General features: G+C 46.0%; 1 protein-coding gene and 2 non-coding genes across 4 annotated transcripts; all 3 read left to right on the top strand.

The window, feature by feature from the left end:
- The first annotated feature begins 8,380 nt into the window (after window positions 1-8,380).
- LOC125549744 lies at window positions 8,381-8,538 on the top strand. The gene has a single exon (XR_007301466.1). It is a non-coding gene; the product is annotated as a U1 spliceosomal RNA (small nuclear RNA).
- Window positions 8,539-16,176: 7,638 nt separating this feature from the next.
- On the top strand, window positions 16,177-19,574 carry LOC125546041. Of its 2 annotated transcripts, XR_007300419.1 has the most exons (4): window positions 16,177-16,990; window positions 18,087-18,163; window positions 18,776-18,852; window positions 19,359-19,574. XR_007300419.1 is itself a non-coding variant. In XM_048710158.1 (3 exons), the coding sequence occupies exons 1-3, from the start codon at window positions 17,920-17,922 to the stop codon at window positions 19,473-19,475; spliced, it is 438 nt and encodes a 145-aa protein (XP_048566115.1). In that variant the 5' UTR covers window positions 17,644-17,919; the 3' UTR covers window positions 19,476-19,574. The 2 variants fall into 2 exon arrangements, 1 of the variants encoding a protein (XP_048566115.1); XM_048710158.1 differs by lacking the exon at window positions 16,177-16,990 and having other exon boundaries at window positions 17,644-18,163.
- Window positions 19,575-21,035: 1,461 nt separating this feature from the next.
- On the top strand, window positions 21,036-21,198 carry LOC125549767. Its single transcript, XR_007301488.1, has one exon. It is a non-coding gene; the product is annotated as a U1 spliceosomal RNA (small nuclear RNA).
- The last annotated feature ends 2,668 nt before the right edge of the window (window positions 21,199-23,866 follow it).

Below are 23,866 nucleotides of genomic sequence, written 5' to 3'. Positions count from 1 at the left end.
GTGTATGTCAGATGTTCGCAACATCCACAGACGACGTTCGAGGTTCAGCACACTGAGCGGTGCATTAAGGACATAAGCCTTCTATGAAGCAATGAGGACAATCCTCAATTTACGGACCTAGTCCGCATAATTGCTACTACCAACTTTCAACTAAATTTTCTCTAGGAACATAACTAAACAGTAGAACTGAAGCGCGAGCTACGACATAATTTGCAAAATCCTTTTGACTATGTTCAGGATAAACAAGTTCATCTTATGAACTCCCACTCAGATAGACATCCCTCCAGTCATCTAAGTGATTACATGATCCGAGTCAACTAGGCCGTGTCCGATCATCACGTGAGACGGACTAGTCATCATCGGTGAACATCTTCATGTTGATCGTATCTGCCATACGACTCATGCTCGACCTTTCGGTCTTCTATATTCCGAGGCCATGTCTGTACACATGCTAGGCTCGTCAAGTCAACCTAAGTGTTTGCATGTGTAAATCTGTCTTACACCCGTTGTATGTGAACGTTTGAATCAAACACCCGATCATCACGTGGTGCATTGAAACAACGAACTGTCGCAACGGTGCACAGTTAGGGGGAACACTTTCTTGAAATTTTAATGAGGGATCATCTTATTTACTACTGTCGTTCTAAGTAAACAAGATGTATAAACATGATAAACATCACATGCAATCAAATAATAGTGACATGATATGGCTATCATCACTTTGCTCCTTTTGATCTCCATCTTCGGGGCTCCATGATCATCATCGTCACCGGCATGACACCATGATCTCCATCACCATGATCATGATCTCTATCATCGTGTCTTCATGAAGTTGTCTCGTCAACTATTACTTTTACTACTACAGCTAACGGTTAGCAATAAAGTAAAGTAATTACATGACGTTTATGTTGACACGCAGGTCATAAATAAATAAAGACAACTCCTATGGCTCCTGCCGGTTGTCATACTCATCGACATGCAAGTCGTGATTCCTATTACAAGAACATGATCAATCTCATACATCACATATATCATTCATCACATCCTTTGGCCATATCACATCACATAGCATACCCTGCAAAAACAAGTTAGACGTCATCTAATTGTTGTTTGCATGTTTTACGTGGCTGTTATGGGTTTCTAGCAAGAACGTTTCTTACCTACGCAAAGACCACAACGTGATATGCCAATTGCTATTTACCCTTCATAAGGACCCTTTTCATCGAATCCGATCCGACTAAAGTGGGAGAGACTGGCACCCGCTAGCCACCTTATGCAACTAGTGCATGTCAGTCGATGAAACCTGTCTCACGTAAGAGTACGTGTAAGGTCGGTCCGGGCCGCTTCATCCCACGATGCCGCCGAATCAAGATAAGACTAGTAACGGCAAGCATATTGAACAAAATCAACGCCCACAACTACTTTGTGTTCTACTCGTGCATAGAAACTACGCATAGACCTAGCTCATGATGCCACTGTTCGGGAACGTAGCATAAATTCAAAATTTTCCTACGTGTCACCAAGATCTATCTATGGAGTCATCTAGCAACGAGGGAGGAGTGGATCTACATACCCTTGTAGATCGCGCGCGGAAGCGTTCAAGAGAACGTGGTTGATGGAGTCGTACTCGTCGTGATTCAAATCACCGATGATCCTAGCGCCGAACGGACGGCACCTCCGCGTTCAACACACGTACGGAGCAGCGACGTCTCCTCCTTCTTGATCCAGCAAGGGGGAAGGAGAGGTTGATGGAGATCCAGCAGCACGACGGCGTGGTGGAGGAAGTAGCGGGATTCCAACAGGGCTTCGCCAAGCGCTGCGGGAGGAGGGAGATGTGTCATGGGAGGGAGAGGGAGGCGCCAGGGCTTAGGTTTGGTTGCCCTCCCTTCCCCCCCACTATATATAGGGCCAAGGGAGAGGGGGGAGGCGCAGCCTTGGCCCTTCCTCCAAGGAAGGGTGCGGCCAGGGAGGAGTCCCTCCTCCCCAAGGCACCTAGGAGGTGCCTTCCCCCTTTAGGACTCTTCCTTTCCCTCTTCTCTTGGAGCATGGGCCTCTTGGGGCTGGTGCCCTTGGCCCATATAGGCCAAGGCGCACCCCCTAAAGCCCATGTGGCCCCCCGGGGCAGGTGGCCCCACCCGGTGGACCCCCCGGGACCCTTTCGGTGGTCCCGGTACAGTACCGGTGACCCCGAAACTTGTCCCGATGGCCGAAATAGCACTTCCTATATATAATTCTTTACCTCCGGACCATTTCGGAACTCCTCGTGACGTCCGGGATCTCATCCAGGACTCCGAACAACTTTCGGGTTACCGCATACTAATATCTCTATAACCCTAGCGTCACCGAACCTTAAGTGTGTAGACCCTACGGGTTCGGGAGACATGGAGACATGACCGAGATGACTCTCCGGTCAATAACCAACAGTGGGATCTGGATACCCATGTTGGCTCCCACATGTTCCACGATGATCTCATCGGATGAACCACGATGTCAAGGACTTAATCAATCCCGTATACAATTCCCTTTGTCTAGCGGTACGATACTTGCCCGAGATTCGATCGTCGGTATCCCGATACCTTGTTCAATCTCGTTACCGGCAAGTCTCTTTACTCGTTCATTAACACATCATCCCGTGATCAACTCCTTGATCACATTGTGCACATTATGATGATGTCCTACCGAGTGGGCCCAGAGATACCTCTCCGTCACACGGAGTGACAAATCCCAGTCTCGATTCGTGCCAACCCAACAGACACTTTCGGAGATACCCGTAGTGTACCTTTATAGCCACCCAGTTACGTTGTGACGTTTGGCACACCCAAAGCACTCCCACGGTATCCGGGAGTTGCACAATCTCATGGTCTAAGGAAATGATACTTGACATTAGAAAAGCTTTAGCATACGAACTACACGATCTAGTGCTATGCTTAGGATTGGGTCTTGTCCATCACATTATTCTCCTAATGATGTGATCCCGTTATCAACGACATCCAATGTCCATGGTCAGGAAACCGTGACCATCTATTGATCAACGAGCTAGTCAACTAGATGCTTACTAGGGACATGGTGTTGTCTATGTATCCACACATGTATTTGAGTTTCCTATCAATACAATTCTAGCATGGATAATAAACAATTATCATGAACAAGGAAATATAATAATAATCAATTTATTATTGCCTCTAGGGCATATTTCCAATAGAGGCGCCTCCCAAAGTGGCATGACCCATTGAATCATCGGCGTCCTACACCACGCACGATATGCCAACGCCACAGAAAAATCTCCCGAGGGAGAAAGGCGCCATTGCATAGAGTCATGGTCACTGGCCAGCACATGCGGTAGGGTCGTCAGCTCTAACACCTCCACCGGGCCAAATGAGTGACGAAACAAGATGTTCCATTGCCCATTTTGGACCGCCTTCGAGGCTAAGAGCAACAGATTCACGCATATTGCAAACAACTCAGGGAACCCTGTGTAAAGAGGGGTTTCCTCCACCCAACGATCTAACCAAAAACATGGCCCCTCCGCCATTCCCATTCGAGAAGGACAACCCAGGCGAATATCATGTTTGATCCTCTGGATCGACTGCCAAAATTGGAAGCCCTCCATGCGATCGCAAGCTAGTAGTGGCATGCCCCAAAGGTACTTTGCTTGAATAAGCTGCAGCCATAGTCCCCCTCCCCGCGGATGATCCGCCAAACCCACCTAAGCATGAGGGCAACATTCATCCGACGGGAGGCCAGTATACCCAACCCACTCATATCCGTGGGCAGGCAGATGTCGTCCCACTTCACCATGTGGTACTTCTCGCTTTTGGTCATCGCTTGCCAGAAGAAACAGACAATGACTTTATCGAACGAACCATGCACTCCCTCCGGCAAAATATATACCCCCAGCATGTACATGGGAAACTAAAGATATTAGAGTCAATCACGATCATAATCTCCTTCCTAAGAAAATTACTCCTTCCTAACCAAGCGCCCATATCTCGTTCCTTCTAAGAAAATTCATATAGAGTATCCCCTTCCTAACCAGTTATGACCAAAAAGCCCCCCATGAAGATACAAATGCACTCCACCACGACACTCAACACACACACCCAAGGCGAGATACAAAGGCGCCGAGCACCGAAACTCCACCCGACGACGACCAAACAACCTAATGATAAGCAAAGAAGAACTGCTTGGGACGACAAAGATCACCATGAAGATGAGCAATCCGCCGAGGAGCGGTGAGACGGTCACGGCCGGAGCGAGGACTCCAATACGATGCCTTCGGGAAGGATACGGCCAAAGGTAGCCGCCACCGTCTGATCCCGAAGGTCATGTTTTCACCCGGAGTGGCACCAAAGGAGTGGGAGCATCACGACGGAGCATACAAGGAGAAGAACGATGTCCATGGACGCCACCTCTGTCGGCCAGTACATAGACTGGGCAAGTGGTGTACCCCGGTGCTCCTACCCCTCCGTCGCATCCCCTTCCTAACCACTTATCAGCGACCCACTCCTGCCTAACACGCCCAACACAGAGACAGAGCCACCGGGTGGTGTTTGAGGAGCCAAATGTACATCCTCGTATTTTCTTGCGCTGTGCCGCAGTCTTACCATGGACACAGGCCGGGTCCTATCGTGGCGGACGATGGGCAACATTCTGCTCGAGCGCGGCAAGGACGTGCTAGAAGCAGCCGTTCGGAGGAAGGCCTCGACGAGACGGCTGGCGTTGGCCTCGAGATGTTGACAACTGCCCCAGATCGATACTGTTGCCAACTGCATCTTCAAGGACTCACAGTAGGGCACCGTTTACGGAGGACATGGCGAGCGTTCTGCGCGTGTCTGCCAATCGATCGATCTCGTGGATCTGCAGGATGTTCATTACGTAACTTTGTGTACGTTACTTATTTTTATGCTTTACCAATTGGTTGATGAAATGCATCAAATTTGGCTCTGTAGCAGAAAATAGAAAACAAAAGGAGCTAGCTTTCCTGATTGATTGTGAGCATTGGATTTGGCGCATGGCTGCTGTTTGCAGGATATGGGAGCATTGAATTTTGTGACAATTCAGCAAACACCAACAGAAAGTGCATTGAATGTCTCTATCATGGTGCTGTCCCACCCCGGTTTTGACCCTTCCGATTCAAATTTGCCTACCTTTTTCAAGTCCACGTAATATTTTGAAATTCGGTTACTTTTTTCTAATACGTGAACCTTTTTAAAATTTGTGTATTTTTTTAAATCTGCGTACTTTTTCCAAGTTCATGTACTTTTTCAAATATGCGTATTTTTTAATAGTTCATTTAGTTTTTTTAAGTTCATTTAATTTTTCAAAATTGATGTACCATTTCATATTCGAGTACATTTTTTTGAAAGAGTTCATGCATTTGAAAAATTTATGCGAACTTGAAAAAAAACGTGGATATGGACTTCTTTTACGCAAAAATATGTGGATTTCAAAAATTATTTCTACCTGAAACAAGTACGTGAATTTCAAACAAAGTTCATGGATTATAAAAGGCACACGGATTTGAAAACAAATGTGGACTTTGAAAAGCATGTGGATTTGAAATAATTATGCAAATTTCAAAAACAGTTCAGGGCTTTGAAAAATACTTGGATTTGATAAAATTACACAAACTTGGAAAAAATACGGGGATTTGGAAAAAGTACGTAAATGTTAGAAAATCACGGATTTGAAAAAAGTATGCGAATTTCAGAATAGTTCGCTGATTTGAGAAAAGTATGTTTATTTATAGAAAAATACGTGACCTTGAAAAAATTATGCGGAGTTGAAAAGTGCATGTGAATTCCAAAAAGTTCATGGATATAAGAAAATTACAGGAATATGAGTGAGCACCGGTCAAAACAGGGGTAGGTCAACACCAAAACCGGTCAAAACTGAGTCCAGGGACGAATCTTGCCTGGTTTCGGTAGTTGGGGGTGCAAGTTGCCCGGTTTTGATGTTGAGGGACCAAATCTAGACTTCACCAAGAGTTGGGGGACGAAAAGCATACTTTTCTCTTTTGTCAATTTATTCAGTTTATGTGTACATTCCTGTAAGATAACGTTTGCATACAATATGTCACAAGGATATCTTTGCGCAAGATCATAATGAACACATCTTCTGGAGATGATCTTCATGTAAATCATATACTACCACATGAGTGATTGATATTTTTTTTGTAAGTTTGGTTAAATTAGAGGTACTTTAACTTCAGACAAAGCTTATATATAGATCAAAAAAGACTAGAGGGAGTATGTTAGAAAGGAATACTAGACTAGCAAAACAGGTATTTTTATTTGTCCGGTTCATCCGTAGGCTGTGCATAGGACGTCATATACTCTCGTACATCTCACTTGTGGGTAAAAGCAAGCAGAGGCTGCACCGGGTTCTGTTACCATGCGTTAGAACTTCCCATGTCCAACTCAGTGAAGTGAATAATTCTATGCATACACAGGAAATCACGTCAATGGGGCAAGGTTTTCTCTCAACTGATGACTTGACTTCTCCTTTGAACGAAGGATTTTGTGTCGTACGATGTACCCTAAAAAGTCTCGGAAGAAGATACATGTAGGACCGGAGTTCATAGGCCCAGCAAATGCCCATAAGGCCTCAGATCCCCTGTTCCGGGCAACGACGACACCGCGATGGCGTTCTCCTTCCTAAAGTCGTTGCTTGGGCATGCTCGAGTGGTGGTGGAGTTGGCGGCGGTTCGATGACGGCGTGAGTTGGCATGGCTTCATCTTCTGCAGGTTGCTCAGTCCAGGTGCAGATGGCCCCTGCCGCTAGTGTGTGGGTATCGGTGTCGTTCTCGATGCTGGTGGTATGCGTTGGGTTTTGGCGACTCCTACCGTTGACCGATGTATGGTGCTGCCCTTTCTGGCCTTCTATGTGGTTCAGCGCCTTCGTTCGATATCTCAAGTCCGGCGTTCCGTCTCGTCGCTGTCGAGGATGGTGCTTGGGTGGTCGGGCTCCCGTTGCTTGTGGGTCTACTCCTGTTGTCTCTCCTTGGGCAGCTTGGCACCTTGATTTGGGTTCTAAGGAACCACTATGCCGCTCGCCGGTGCAACACCCATCGAGCCTTGGTGAAAGGATAGTGGTCCTTTGCGGCGGCGGACACAAATCTTTGTTGCCCATGTTTGGTTCTTTGGTGTCAGTCAGCGACCACAATAGTTGCACGGTGGTGCCCTCCTCCCGTGGCTTTAGCAGGTTAGTTGGTGTAGGCGTGGTAGCGGTCGTTGGCAACGACATGGTGTGCTCTTGGCCGTTGTTGGTCGCCTTGGAGTTGTTCTACTTAGCACCTTGTATCTCCTTCTTCCAGATTTCCCCTTTCTCTTGTATGCTCTTGCCATATAATCCTTGTCAGTTGATGGCTTTGTTAATTCAAAGTCCGACTAGGTTCGAGCTCTTCTCGGGCTCGGCCAGCGCCTTTTCTTCAAAAAAAAGTTTTATAGCCTAATTCTATTGAAAGGTAGCATTAAATGGTTTATCTTCATTTTTTTCCATCTCAATAATTTACAAGTGGTATGGTAGGTCGTTGTAATTTCTGTGGTCATTTTACTCACTATATATGTCAGTGTGAATTATTTTGGCCAGAAAGAATTGTAGGAAACCTCAAATAGCTTCCAAATATTTCCATATGCTTTTTATGAAGCCATGAATCTTTGGTCTTGTCCTAAATATTTGTTCACGTGTTATACTTGGTCGTGTTGACCATGTTTCTTTTGGAAGTACTTGGTGTCTGATGAAATTTTGCCAGGCCTTGGTATGGGATGTATTTTTATAATATCCCACCTAATTATATAGGAATACGTTTCATGGACTTGGAAGAGGAGATGAACATGGCAGTGTATGTGATAGTCACACATAGTAATCACTTCTCGATTGCACAAGGCAAACTGTACTGAGCTTAGTCACTGATACGCTGCGTACAACACGCATACGCATACAATTAATAGGCCATGTACATACTCGTACACGAGTCATGCTGCTGGCCGGATGTTAAAGGAGCCGGAACCTGGTGCGTGCTCTTGCAATTAATATCTTCTTTAGTTTTCTTTTTTTGAAATTAATATCTTCTTTAGTTCAGAGCACGAGAAACCGAAGTCGACTAACGCCAGGAATCTCAAGGTGTGTGTATCTACGGCGTCCTGCAAGAGGCCGTACCTTGTGTTAATGGGCTAATTGTAACTGGGCCCTTCAATCCTTCGGCCTTTCTTTTAAACAAATAAATAGTACTGGCTAGCCAATGTGCGCGTTCGGTTCAGAACTTGAGATACACCTGGAGTCAGAGTAATAACGTTTGGCTTAGTCCCACACGGAAAGATTAACAGGATTGGCTCTCCAAAGATGAGTATATAGCTAGAGGGTAGGGCGACCTTTAAACATACTTACCTGGACGGGGTCTATGAGCGATCAAGAAGGCTCATGGCCTAGATCAATGGTTCACATTGCACATAGTGAGTGCGTTGATCTACCCTCTTCTTTGGGAGAGTGGAAGTCATAATTTGTGATAGAGGGGGTACGCGTCCGCGCGGCCCCTGCCAAATTATGAAATTAAATTTTATTGGCCAATTAAAAGAAATATTGTGTTAATCTTTTTTTCATTAAAACTCTGATCATATTTAGTATTTATAACAGATAAAGGAAGGTAGGAGTCCATAGTCTTTGGAAATGTCATCACCTAAGAATAAGAATATGTTGCAAGATTTGGCTTCATGCTTATGCCTACACGAACAAGCAAGTAGATTGAAGATTTATGCCAAAGAAAATCAACATTTTGACTGGTCTGTGCATGAGATTGAGGGGTGAAAAGCAAGCCGCTAGATTAGTAGTTTTTTTTACCATAATGAGCAGAAATTTTTGTTAGAGAAAGAAGAAACATGGTGCCCCGGTCAGTTAAAATATTAGCCTGTTTGTAGATTACTATCATTTGCACCAGAAATTTATAGCCGACGGGACTATGGTAAAAACAAGATACAGGTGAGTTCAGAGGCTTAGAGTTAGAGATTTGAGGTCTTACAAAAGACTAGTACACAGACATGTGCAGGTACCAGCAAAGTTTCAGCATGTTTGATTCATGAGAACCCATCCAAAAAATTACCAGAGTCCAGAGCAATGGCACCGTTTCATAAATCAGAGTGGCCAGCATTGGCAGATTTAATCATGAGCGAACTGTTGTGAGTTGGATGGTGACACAATAGGCAGTGTTAGTTCAACTGATGCATCATAAGTCTCGAAAATTGAGCATGGTCGACGCAGAATATTAGTATCAGTAGTGCTAACTCACCTTGGCTTAACCAGCTGGAAGGTTTCCATCCTGAAACATTTTGTGGGCATGGTAGATTTTCCTCTGAATGTCCTAGAAATATTTCAGCTGAATCTAGACGACAGTGGTCTCTCCAACAGTTCATACATGCATCAGGAAGTGTGACACATTGCAGGATTAACACAGACAGCTAATGAGTTTACCCGCGTCGACCAAGAAATTTTTTAGGTCTCTCAAATTGTTTTGAGAGGTAGTGAAGACATGTAAAAGGCTCCATTGGAAGTTCCATATTATTTAAGGTACGGTCGACTGCCCAGATTGTTATCTTTGTTCACCGGGGCACGGTGCATGTCAGAACTAATGACCCCCAATTTCAACAATTTTCACTGAGAGATACATACAAAATATTTGAGCCGAACCTTGGTCATGTGTCCCTGGTGCTTTAGGATCCCCATGTAAAGTTTACCTTTTTTCGAGCTTCATTACTTGCTGAGTAAATCTGTGCTTTGTGCATATGAACGGTGTGGTTACTCTATGTCATGACACAGTGGCATGTCTATTCTATAAATAATGATACATTTTGTTAGCTGGTGTTTGTGACTGACAAATCACGTCTTGAAGAATCTCGTGTGCCCATCAACATCGCGCTTTCCATGACATACTCCATTGAACATGAGTGGTGTCCACAACACCCAACTCGTCAGTCTGAGCAAGGCTAAAGAAATCATGTTGCTAGTAGAACATGAAAGTAAAGCGGATGTGCGAATTCCGATGACTTCCAAGCCTAAGCAACAAATGTACATGTGTTGCAAACTCTGTTGCCTCAAGGTATTGATGACATATGTTCATAGTCTCTAGATGAACGAGAATTTGAAGGCTATGGAACTACGAACATACGCTTATAGTTTGCCCATTATGAGTGTGAGGGCATCTCACTGCTTACCATTTTATCGGCTGGTGAGTCTATGTGTGTCTTCAATTTCAGCACATGTACTCGCTCCTTGTCAACTAGAAGTGGTTGCATTTTACATAGTTCGGTGAGCATTGATTTTTCTTTTCAAGTATATTAGGGGTCTACTTCAGCACCCTCCCCCCCCCCCCCCCCCCCCCCCCCCCCCCCCCCCCCCCTCCCTCCCCGCCCCGCCTGTTGATGTCTGAGCCACACTAGCAAGGCCTACAAACCCGTAACAAAGGGGAGCCTGGTGGCTGCGAAAGCTAGGGTTCCCATGTGTCGCTCGTGGAAGCGACGCAAGGGGGTGGGGGCATAGACTATTCAATAGTTTATAATGGCTATGGCACACATTGTCGGTTTTGTGATCATGGCATAGTATTGTTGTGAATTGTCTGTTCAAACAATAGGTGAAGAGTAGGAAAGGTATTCATACTAACTTCGGTGATCAGCTTCAATCTTTGTTCGAAAGAACTTCCATAGAAAATGTTTACTTCTTATGAAATGTTTCGATTCAGAGGACTGTAAGTCTTAATAGTTCGATCACGCCTTCCAGGTTGGGGACCAAGTTAATCCCTTGATGAAGAGGATGGTTCACAGTCCTAAGTCCGTGTTTGCGCATTGTGCTTTGTCATGCCGACGATGTTTCTTCCAGAAGTTTTTGTGTGAAAATTTGTCGCACCGAAATATCTATAGGTACGGAATATATTTTCACAATATTCTTCCTATAAGTTATATTATTTTATCATGGAATCAGAGGAGGAAATAAACGTAAAATTGTCTATGGCAGTCACAAATAGTAATCACTTATTCACAAAAAAACACATAGTAAGGGCACCTCCAACGGCGACCCTCAAATTTTCTCCAACATCAGTTCACGGACAGGGGGACTAGTCAGCGGACATGGATGCGGGAGCGGGCCATGCAATGTTGCCCGCATATATTTCAACCATTCTTTGAACTAACCGGACGAAATACATGCAAACACGGCGGATTACATACAAACCGAATGACATTCATGCAAACATGGCGGATTTTCATTAGATTTCGAACATTTAGAACAAAAAACAGTTCCGACCCGACCCTAAACCTATCCTACGACGGCGTCCAGCGTCCAAGCCCTTGTCGTCCTCCATCCTCTGTCTCCATGAGCACTGGCGATAAGAGCCATGAAGTGAAGTTGCGGTCTCCGGCGAGGAACAGTAGAACACATGAGACGAACTGGCCCACATGGGACACAAGGCCCTGCCGCCTCCCGTGGCCTACTCATTCTCGGAGGAGTCCACGCCTTGTCCGTCATCGGTGGACTTGAGGTCCACTATCGATATGGTGGCACCCCCACTGGGCCGCCTGATAGTTCATCGGCGGTGCATATGAGGCGCAGCTGGCAGTGTTCCCGTCCGCGATCGCTTGCAGCTGCGCCTCCGCGGCAGCCGCTTCTTGGAGAGCGGTGGCTTGAGCATAGACGTCCACGTAGATTGTAGGTTGCTCTGCGTCAAAGTGGGGTTCGCCTCAGCCACGGCCTCCTCGCTCGTGTGCTCACCGTCGATGTGGCCCTCCGCTAGCCAGTGCTGCCCCAGGAGGAACTGGTTGTACCATTGTTCCTCCCGCGCCTGCTGGAACCCCGACATAGGTGCTGGCGCAGACTGGTCCTCCGCCATGTCGACATTGTAGTGCACCTGCACTTGCTCCATGGTGAAGACAGCGTGCATAGACACTGACTCTGGTGCGGTGTCGTCGAAGTCCATCTTCTTCGTGGGGTTGTCCTTGTCATCGGAGATCTCGAGCAAGTTGGCCGACGATCCGCCTGGCACGGCGGTTCTGCCAGGTGGCTGCAAGGGCGGCCACCTCGCGCTTCATCTCCACGGAAAGGCTCTCCCACAAAGCTTTGCCACCTACAGTCATAGCAGACGCGGTGCAAGGGAGGAGGATGTGGAGCGACTTGTGTTGTGGAGTGGAGCTAGCCAGGTGTGGCCGCCTTTAAATAGCGGATTCCGTTGAGTCCAGGCATTCGGGTGTGTCAATGTGCGGTGCCGAAGTGGGTTTCTAGGCCGGCGAGCCTTCTTAATGGCGGCGCACAGATGGACGGGGTATTGAATGGGTGTGGTAGATATCCGTCCCGTCATGTTCCGTCCAGTAGCGCGTCGCCCGCATTGACAGGCGCAAACACTGGGGACATGGTGTGGGCGGCGTCCTCAGTCAGCACACCGCTTTCGTGGCGGAGCTAGTGAGAGGCGGCGTCCGCTCTGGGCTGACTTCAATGTGAAGCGGCTGCTCTACAGCGGCATGAATGCGGGCAGCTGATGCCGGGTGGGAATGCGCGCGGGCGAGGGGGTGGTTTTGGGTGGGCTAGGGTGGTCAGAAGCGGGCATGTCTGTTGTCCGGATGCCGGCAAAGTCTCTCATGTTTGTGCCGGTTTGCGGGAGAAAGTGTGTCCGGACTACGTGCTGCGGACCGATGCAGGACCACATTGTATATCACAACACTTCGAAACCACGTGGTTCAGACGTAAGCGGAGGGTTTGAGGTTCGATGTTGGAGATGCCCTAATCACCTAGTGAGTCCACAAGGCAAATCGTATTGAGCTTAGTCACTAATACATGACCTACTACTTGTGTACATACAATCACGAGGCCATGTGCAGTCATGCATGCTACTGGCCGGATGCCAAAGGAGCCACCACCTGGTGCGTGGTCTTGTGATGTTTTGATCCTATCGGAACAGCTTGATCCGGCAAGCAGACACAAGGATGGCTATCGATCAAGTTGAGCTAGCTAGCAAAGTTCAACATGACAAGACATTTGGACGTGATCAAAATTTTAGTTTTAATTTATATCATACCCCAGCGCATCTCGAAAACACCTGCAATGAGCAGCAACAGTTAACGACGCAGTTCAGAGCAACGACAAGGCTAGGAACCGTTGGGTGTCCCTACGACATCCTGCAAGAGGCTGCCTTTTTCTTTTGGAAAACGTTTGGGTTCATCCGGATGATTTCTTGTCTCTGTAAACTGCGTCCTGTGCGCACCACGTGTCCCCTGCGGGGCCACCACCACTCCATCCCAGCCTTATCTACTCGTTGTGTGTCTTCTGCATCCGTTTTTTTCTTTTCCCCTTTTCATCCTCACGTGAGACTGCCAGAGAAGAGAATAGGCCATCCATCCCATGGCGAGCACTACCAACAAATCTGGGAACCGGAAGTGGACGCCGTCGACGGCCTTATAACGCTACTCTGCTCCGACACCGTCCCTGTTGCAAACATTGGGCGAAGCAGCCACCCTACTGTCATGACTCGCAGGAATCGCAGCCGCTATTGATGCAAGCAGGCGAACACTACAAGAAATATGTCAACTAGTGACCTTCTGTCAGTGACCCTGAAAGAATTGGTCATAGATCTATAACCATTTGAGACCAATTGGTCAAAAGCTGTTCGGGGGGCTCCAAACCCTAAACCATTGCGATCATTTTGGTCAGAAAGGTCGTAATTTCCTTACACGAAATGGTCATAAAGAAAACAGCACTGGTCCGCTGCCTTATCTCTAGTTGTTAACGACCAATATAGATGGTCATAGCCTTGTAAATTGTGGTGGGCTGTGATAACTAGGCGCCATCTCATCAGTTTTGCCTATGTGTCATGTCCATGTGCCAATTTTTGCCCCAGGTTGTGAAGCAACCTATATTTATGTCATTCCCAAAATTCCCAAAAAAACTCATAAATTTTTTGGGCCATATCTTCATCAAATATGTAAAAAAAACCTTCCTTGCCTAGTTCAAAAATAATTAAAAAATATTCATTTTCCTATTCTGTTCAGAAAAACACTTTGGGAAGAAGTACCACTTTGGCATGTCCAAATGGTATCCATTTTCTACAGTGCTTTCCTATGCCCAAATAACCATCCTCCACCAAATGCCAGCTCAATCCATTCATTATTTTAAGCCCAGCTTCAACATTCGTATTTATGTCCAGTGTGGTACTTTGCAAAGCAAGTATCACATAGGCTCCTCTTTTTGAGCTGAAAATTTGGGAAGACGGTCTTCTTAGTAACTGATCATCCTCAGCCAAAACTCACACCCATTATCCATGTGCATTTCCCGTGCCGCTAATCAAACACTTGGCTGCTTATTCATGTTGGAGCATCGATCGGTCTCCTCGTGAGAATCTTATGTTGTGATTTTCTTCCTAGCACCTATCTGGGGAGTGCCCAACCCACTAGAGATGCCTAGGCCGCCCAGAACACATGGCAACGCCACGGTCATGCGGTGACCACGTGGCGGGCATGCGAGTTTACGCGCTCTAGAGTTGGGGCCCTCGGCCACCGTCTAAAACTCGACGTATCGCCACCAAACCATTTATTTATGATTAAATATGTACTTATGTAACTAGAAATGGTTTTTGGAAAAAATAAAGAGCAAACTATGAGGCACCTACAGTTCAAATTTGACCCGTTTCCTACTGAATCGACGAGAATTTGTCTTTTTCATCAGAGGTGGATCAAAACTTTTGACACCCAACCATTTTTTCAATTGTGCATTAAATATGGCTTAGTATTTTATAAAATTGACTTGGTCCAATTTTGCAACAAATATATGGTAGGTCCTTCACAAAAAAAACTCATTTCGGGCACTCGGGAAATGGAAAATGAATTTTTCGTACAAAGAAAATGAAAACTTCCTTTGGCAACATTGTTTGGAATTCCAAGATGCACCCTTGTGCACAATATGAGATCATTTGAACAAAGTATGTCATGAATGTGGCCATAAGATTGATCATTTGGCTTGAAAGCCCTGAATCTTCACGCATGATAGCTCATTTCTGAGAACACTTTTTAAAATAATTGTCGTATTACAAGTTTATTATTTTTACTGGAAACTTGGTCACATATGATGACACAATGATGCCCGTTTCAAAATGCGGTCAAAACGGCGGGCTTGACCGTTCCTAACTAGTGGTTGAATCTTGGAAAACTTTTGATGTTTCTATGATGAAATAGATACTTATGTACCTAGAAATGATTTTTGGAAAAAATAAAGAGCAAACTATGAGGCAGCTGCAGTTCAAATTTGACCCGCTTCCTACTAAATCGGCGGGAATTTGTCTTTTTCACCATAGGTGGATCAAAACTTTTGACACCCAACCATTTTGTCTATTGTGCATTAAATATGGCCTAGTATTTTAGAAAATTGATTTGGTCCAATTTTGCCACAAATATATGGTAGGTCCTTCACAAAAAAACTCATTTCGGGCACTCAGAAAAATGGAAAATGGATTTTCCACGCAAAGAAAATGAAAACTTCCTTAGGCAACATTGTTTGGAATTCCAAGATGCACCCTTGTGCACAATATGAGATCATTTCTCTGAATTTTTCATGTGAAAAAGTAGAAGAAAAACAAAAGAATGCCGAGATAGATTCTTTTTTGAAACATAATTTGTCTTTTTGATGAGAGGTGGATCGAAAGCATTTTACATCTAAAGATTTGGTCAACTGTACATAAAATAATGTCTTATAGTTTTGGAAAATGGAGTGGTGCTGTAAACATTTTTGGCACTCCGAAAATAGAAAACGATTCCCCCCTTAAAAACTCATTTCTCATAACAATTTTTAAAAGATATTTGTCTTATTCCAATTCCAAGTTTGTTAGTTTTCCTAAAAACTATGTCACGTTTGTTGACACAATGAGAATGTTTTTTTTTGAATTTCTCATATCATAAAACTGTTTATATGATTCAACACCTTTTTTTGAAAAAATATGGTTCAACACCTTATTTTAAGTCGATTACGACCAATTTAGAAAGTCATAACGTGTACTGAATTTTTGATTGGTCCATAGACATGTCACGCGGATCGTGCTGAAACGCCGTCGGATGCTCTCGGATCCGATGGCAGCCCTTTCTCCCTCACCCCCTCCCCCTCTTTGGCTCAAAAAAAAAAGAAAAAGAAAAAATAAAACTCCCTCACCCTCTCACCCCACGAACCCTAGCGCTCCAGATCCGCCACCCACCTCACGCGCCCACCCACCTCACTCTCCCCGCGCCGCCGCCCCCAACCCCACTCCCTCCCTCTGGATCTCGACGCGCCGCCGCTCCCACCCCACTCCTCCGGTGTTCCCCTCACACTCTCATCCGCCTCCCGTCCCCTCGGCGGCGCCGCCTTCCCCATCGTGCTCCCGATCCAGATCCCTCCTCTCCCCATCTCATATCCTCTCCCCTCTCCCCTCTCCCCACTCTCAGATCCAACTGGCCCGAGACGGAGGCCGTCATGGACATGGTCGCCACCATCGACCGCGAGTGGGGGTCCTGGTCCTCTCCCTCGTCATCCTCGGCGGCGGCATCTGCGAGCGGTTCCTGGAGTGGCCGGTCATCGCGCTGGAGGCGCTGCTCCCGGCGCTATCCCTCGCGGGGCTCGCGGGGTCCCTCTGCCGTGTCTTCATCGTCTTCTCCTTCGTCGTCACCAACCGCGTCCGGACCTCCCCCAAAGCCGCACTCCTCCTCCCTCGTCCCCATCTCCTCGCCGCCAGCATCCAGTCCCAGGTCGCCAGCATCCAGTCCAACGACTTGTAGTGACACCAAGGCCAAAGCTGAGCGGAGATGGAAGGATACAACTTTGCCACCGGCGAGGCTTAGGGTCTTCGTCTCCGGCCAACCTCACGCCCCCCCCCCCCCCCCCCCCCCCCTCCCGGCGGTAAGTGAGGCGACAGTGCCTCCCTTCCTGGTGCCCCGGCCAAGTTCACCCTTTGCTCGCCGTGGCCGCCGCTAAGTAGACCCCCGGCGGCGACGACGAGGTAAGCCAAACTGCAGCCAAGTACAGTATGATTTATTCTCCGCGTACATGAGATTAATCCTCAATTAAGCATTGCCATCTTGAGATTATGGCTTTGAAATTGTCTGATTTGATCTGATGCTTGGATCTACTGACGGATGTGAAGTGTGGCACTGCCCATACAGATTCTGTTGTGCCTAGTAGCTAAATTAGAAGACATTTGTGTGATTTGGTCTGCAGTAACATACTGTATTAGTTATGCTTGGATCTACTGACGGATGTTCCCTATTCCCTGTTCTTCATTGTTTTGACAAAATATCTGGAATTAATTTGCATTGTAGTTGTTGGTAATCTTGTTAATGGGCATATGCTCTTGCATAGAAGTTACAATAATGTAGGAAGTCAACATTCCTTTTGTGTGAGGATCTCCTGAAGTGAACATGACACCTTTTAATTACAACATTTTCTTGACCGTGGATACATCTAGTTGCAGCTTAATCAACAACACTGCCTATCTGTTTCTCCATACATCTGGGATGCAATTAGATCGACTAGGAAAGTTGGGGTCATTTTTCGATCCCTCTGATACCCTTATACGGCAGCAGAGTATGTATGTTCAGTTTGGTTCAGGCCACTTGTTCTTATCAGTTAATACTTAATACCACTTAATTGACAGAGTTGGCTATAGCAGTCACAAGTGTTCTGAACTTTGTACTTTACCATTGTGTTTGGAGAGTTTTCAAGTGTTTTGGTAGGTGCTTACTGCTAGCTGAGTGGACTAACAGTTTAACTAATACATCAGAAAGGTTGCTACTGCATTTACGTTGGTGGCAGTGTCCTGCATTGATCGATGGTGCAGCCATATACCCCTGCCAGTACCTGATTGTTCTCATTCATTATTGTGCAGCAGCGCCTTCTTGTTCATATCCATTTTTTTCAATTAATGCCAACATGTACAAAATACCCCTGCCAGAAACTAAGAATGTTCATAGTAATTTGAAAAGTATCTCATGCTTGATTCTTATACACTTGCATACACATCCCTCCTCCTCCTCTTCTCTTCTTCTTCCTCCTCTCGTCTCCCCCAATCCGATGTGTGCGTGCATTTATTTTTGCAGGTTCGTGAAGAGGCCAATCTGGTGTTGTGAAAGAAGGGGGCTGGTCATGGAGAAGATCCCACGGCGAGCTCCTCAGGGTAGGTTATCCCACAGACCTCCTCAATTGGGATGTGAAGATGCAGAACTTCTGTTTGTTCGGGAGCTACTTTATTATGTCAAATGCACCAGATACTTACAATTTCTGTTATGATCTTGTGGCTGGGCTAGAGCAAAAAACAGAGTTGCATATGATTTCTAGGTACTAGTAGTCTAAAATGTTGGCATATCTAGTGTACTGCAGGAACCTGTTGTAATCCCCCCCCCCCCCCCCTAGATGGGGGATTAGTTCAGCTGTTATGCAACCAAGAACCCTTCATATATACTGCATGTTGTTGTTTACTGAAACCAAATAAATTATCTACATGAAACAGAGCTTAAAATTTGCGCCGAAGATCACCATACTAGTATGAGGTGCCTTTTGCATTTCTCTATTTGTGCTGCTATTAATATGGCATGCATTGTCTGTGTTTAAATTTTGTGCTGCTGCTTCAGATCACCAAGGATTGCTCGTACCTTTTTATGTCTTGTGTACTAGCGTTAAAATCTTACAGCAAAATACATCTTTATTTTGAATAACAGTATATGAGATTACAAGAAATTATATGGTTTGAAATATTTTGGCGCTGACCTTGTTCTCAATTATTTTGTAGACTGCTTTCAATGGGGGGAGAAGCTTAGAGAACTTCAATTAAATAGAAGAACTATCCATGATTTCATTGCTGTGAAGGTGATTGAGTTGGTGTTCTATACGAGTTCCTTATTTACTTTGATGGTTCTTGATACGTGAACTGTTTCATAGGGCATAGTTATCCATGTTGCATTCCAATTACTTATTTGACTAGATGCTTCAAATGATGAGGCTAGTTGATTATCCATGTTGCATGTGAATGGGTTGAGTAGATAGAATTGGAGTGAGCAGATCACTGTAGGACTAAGGAAAAGTCAGAAAGTATGTGTAGGAAAATATAATCGTTCTTGCTCACTTTGCAAACATGACGAGTACTAGAAATTGTCCCCTTTCACTAATATTTGCTATTTGCTGATGTTTATGTCTTTTGCTTGATCTATTATGATTCATGCACACAGGTTGGCTAGAAATAGCCCTGGTTATAGATATTTTTTATTATGTTATACATTAATGTATGCTGTTATTATTTGTATGTGTGATGCTTTCAGCCTGTTTTACTGTTTCCTCCTCGATAGATCTATTCATGTAATGTTCTGTTCTTGTAGGAATTCAAGTTGTCGCACCTGGAGAACTTGCCCATCAGAGGGAGCAATGAAGACATTGTTAAAATAGTACCAGATGTGCTCCTACGTGTTGAACAATGTTATGTAGTAGTGAGATAAGGCAAATTATGTAGACATTGTATTCCTGTGTAATGAAATTTTGTATTCCCTGTGTACATGTTGCTTTAATGCCTGATTGTGAAAATTACTCAATTGCCATGATAGTACCGGGCCTGAATAGGCCACGAGACATACCAAGGTGGTACAAACGTGGTTTGGGGTGAAAAGGCCATGGACCAAACAATATTTTTCTGGAAGGACGAAAACTAATAAGAAATGCATTATAAGAGGCCATGGCCTAGAAATAAAAAGGCTAAAATGTGGGCTTGGCCCATGTAGTTGACCAAATTAATAAGGAAAAAATATTCTAAAAAGGCTGAATTGTTGGGCTTGGCCCATGTAAAACACCGAATCAGACCGGGCTGATTCTTGTGCCACATCAGCTTGCCACGCTGGATGCCTACGTGGTCTGGGGAGGTTGCTAGTGACCAAAATTTTGGTCGAAGAACCAACGACCTTTTACAGAAGGTCGTTAATTTCAATTTACGACCGTCAGCTTTTGACCTTCTATTTTTGGTCACAAAAAGGTCGCAAATGAACAAATATGACCTTTCAACGGCCAATAGTGAGGGTCACAAGTTGACATATTTCTTGTAATGGAAGGTCGACACCGGCAACGCTACGGCGCGGTTGCAGCAAGGTCGGCAGGAGGGCATCTCTGGCCAGCACGGCTGTAAGGTTCCCGCTCGCCACTGCCACACCATGCCGCAATCCATGTGTTTTGCAGCAGCACCATTGCTGTGACGGACCATCTCCCTTAACTCCGGCCGTCGTCACCGGCGGTGTTGCGTTGCAACGCGACTGGCGCTACCAGTGAAAGAGGCTTCGGTGAGCATGCCTGACGCTGCAGCTTTTTTACAAACACACCACTGCTACTCTAAGGGTGGTCGTGCGGCTGATCGGAACGGTGTGTTGGGCCATCTCCCTCAACTCCGGTGGAAGCATAGACGACGCTGCAATGGAGCTTCACCGGACTCCGTCGGTGCTGCGTTGGAGCTCCACCGGGTTGCAATGGAGCTTCGCCAGAGGCTGGACTCTGTCGGTGCTGCACCGGAGCTTCGCCGGGTTGCACCGGAGCTTTGCCGGACTCTGTCAGTGCTCCATTGGAGCTTCGCTGGGGCAGCAATGGAACTTCGCCGGACTCCGTCGATGCTGCGTTGGAGCTATAACACGCTGCACTATGCTGCAGTGGAGCTTTACCGGGGTTGCTAGTAGCGCGGCGTTGAAGCTGGTCTGCTATCGTGGCGTTGGTGCATCGAATGGCCATCAACACGTTGATCTGACAGCTGGGTAGGCGGACGATTTCATAGACAAATCATCCGGCTGATTCGTATCATGCGCCTTTTCTTTTTCCGAGAAGATCGTGTAAGAGGCTGGCTTTGTATTAATGGGCTAGATGCAACCCAAGCCCGAATCCGTCGGCCAATGTGTTCGGTTGAGAACTTAAGATAGACCAGGACCGCAGATCAATTAAGTTTGTTTTAGTCCCACACGAAAAGATTAAAAATATTGGCTTGGGGAAGACGATTATATAACTGGAGGCTAGGGCTACTTTTGAGCATACTTACCTGGACGGGGTCCATGGGTGATCAATAAGGCTCATGGCCTAGATCAATCGTTCACATTGCACCTAGTGAGCACGTTGATCTACCAGTCTCCCCTTCATGGGAGAGTAGACGTTGTAATTTGTGTTAGAGGGGGTATACGTCTGCGCGGCCCCTACCAATATAATATGAAATTATAACTTTTTGTTGAATCTTCTAGTTATCAAATTCAGCTTTTGTGTTTCATTTTGTTTATCCTCGGTACAATCTTTGTTTTGAATACAATCTAAGCCATTAAACTTAGTTATATGAAATTTTATGATGAGGTAGCAGATAGCCTGCGCAGGTACCATGAATTTTCAGCCTGTTTGGTTCATGAATTCCGGAGAATTATCAAATTCCAGAGCATCGTTCATGAAACCGAGGAGCCAACATTGGAGGTTTATGTTGAGCGAACTGTTGTGAGTTGGGCCCTGAAAATTTTAGGAGAGTACGGCCACACAATAAGAGATGTTTGTTAATTTTTCAGAGTTGATGCATGATAAGTCTCTAAAAATTAGCATAGTTAAATGCCTGCTCGCCGAAACACAACTATCAATGGTGCTAACTTAGAAAATGGCCCTGGCTTATATAACTAGAAAGGATTCATTGGGCCTGAAACATTTTGTGGGCGTACTATATTTTCCTCTGACTGTCTTGTAAATATTTCAGCTAACCTGAGGCAGATGAGTTCCCTCAAGCAATTCATACATGCAGTAGCTGATGCTTCATATCAGGGTCAGCACCAAGAAGAGTTCAACTCTGGAAATGTTGGGTGGCATAGACATGTAAAAGGCTCCATTAGAAGTTTCATACTCCCTCCATCCTGAATTACTTGTCATAGAAATGGATGTATCTAGACGAATTTTCTAGATACATCCATTTCTACGACAAGTAATTTGGGACGAAGGAAGTATTATTGAAGGCACAATTGATTGCCTGAATTATTATCCTTGTTCACTGGGCCGACGAATTTTCACCAAATGACACAAAGAAAATCTTTGAGCCAAACTTTGGTCACGCGCCCCGCTGCTTTCGAGCCTCCTGTAAGGTTTACCTTATTCCTAGCATCAATAGTTGCTGAGCAAACGTGTGCTTTGAGCTTATGAACAGTGTAGCTGCTCTGCATCATGACACATTGACATGTCTAGTCTATAAATCATGATACAATTTCTTTGCCGGTGTTTTGCTCCCCACAATTCGTGTCGGGAAGAATACTGTGTGTCCACCAACATCGTGTATTCCTTCATTTTGGACAAGAATGTCGTCTACAATACCCAACTTGGTCATTCTGAACAAGGCTAAATGTACCAAGTTGCTCGTGGTACATAAAAATGAAGCTGAATAGTGGATCACTATGCCTTCCAACTCTAAGAAACAAACCTCATGTGGTCCAATCTCCCACCCCTCAACGTAGTGATGATGTATGTTCATGATCTCTAGAGGATATAAATGTGTGGCCTGGCCATTGTGAGCGTGAAGGCACCTCAATGCTTTTTTTATTGTTTTTACAAAAGGAGGATGACCCCCGACCTCTACATCTGGACGATGCATGCAACTACTTTATTAATTGTTCACACAAGACCTTACAAAGTAATACAACAGTAAGACTAAAGCCACCATCTAGGCGACATTTGTCGCTACTCCTATCCAATTGATAAAGGGATGTTGATAGTCTGGGCTCAATACCAAACAGACCTCGCAGCCAAACCTAACATCTCACACTGCTGTGAAAATCAATGGTGAGATCGGCCCTTACTTCCCCACCCTCTGTGGGGTTAGACAAGGCGACCCCTTCTCCCCATTCTTATTCAATATGGTGGTGGACGCGCTTGCCACCATCTTGGATAAGGCTAAGGCTGCGGGGCATATTTGTGGGATCACCCCCCACCTGGCCGGCGGCTCCGGGATCTCCCTCCTCCAGTACGCCGCCGACACCATTATCATAGTCGAAGGCCCGGATTCGAACATCTCTAACCTTAAGTTCCTCCTCTGCTTCCAACAAATGTCTGGACTCAAGATCAACTTCGACAAGAGCGATGTGATGGTGATGGGCTACTCTCCTGTTGAGTCTCTGAACATTGCCAACCGGCTCAACTGCCGCTTGGCTCCTTCCCCACGACCTACTTGGGAATTAGCGACGCTCGGCTTACCGTCGCTGACCTGTGTTCGACTGTTGCCAAGCTGCAATCGCGCATTGAGCCATGGCAGGGTAGGTGGCTGTCTAAGGCGGCCTGGACAATCCTCATCAACTCCTCCCTCTCAAGCCTCCTCTTGTTTCTCATGAGCTTCTACAACCTTCACGAGACTCTGCACCATGAGATCGCCAAGATCCAATCCCGCTTCTATTGGGTAGGCGACAATAATAAACAGAAATACCATATGTTCAGCTGGCCTGACATCTGCAAGCCTCGAGAACAAGGTGGCCTCGGTATCATGTGCTCTAAACGCATGAATATTGCTCTTCTATCCCGCTGGCTCTAGCGCATCTCGCAAGGTCACGGTGGCCTCTGGTTAGACATCATCTGGAACAAGTACCTGCGTGGGCAACCCCTAGCCTTCTGTCAGCGCACTAGCAGTTGCTAGTTCTGGCAGTCGGTCGTCCAACTTCTCCAAGTCCTCCGCATTGGGACCTCCCTCTCGGTTGGATCTGGGGCTGCAACTTTGTTCTGGTTTGACCGGTGGGCCGGTGACACCCCCTTCGCGACGCGCTCCCCCGACCTCTTCTCCATCGCCGCCGACCCCCAGATCTCGGTTCAGAGGGCCCTTATTGACTTAGGGTGCCTCGCATTCCGTAGGCCATTTGGG

The sequence above is a fragment of the Triticum urartu genome, chromosome 3 (genome assembly GCF_003073215.2).
Source record: "Triticum urartu cultivar G1812 chromosome 3, Tu2.1, whole genome shotgun sequence".
NCBI classification, from domain to species: Eukaryota; Viridiplantae; Streptophyta; class Magnoliopsida; order Poales; family Poaceae; genus Triticum; species Triticum urartu.
Note: the sequence above shows the minus strand (reverse complement) of the source record. Positions and strands in the feature narration are given on the sequence as shown.

Excerpts from the sequence above, each read along its gene's own strand:
- LOC125546041 (XM_048710158.1), top strand. The coding sequence starts at position 17,920 with ATGTACAAAATACCCCTGCCAGAAACTAAGAATGTTCATAGTAATTTG. Across the intron at positions 18,164-18,775 it reads CCCACGGCGAGCTCCTCAGG|ACTGCTTTCAATGGGGGGAG; the intron begins GTAGGTTATCCC and ends ATTATTTTGTAG. Across the intron at positions 18,853-19,358 it reads ATGATTTCATTGCTGTGAAG|GAATTCAAGTTGTCGCACCT; the intron begins GTGATTGAGTTG and ends CTGTTCTTGTAG.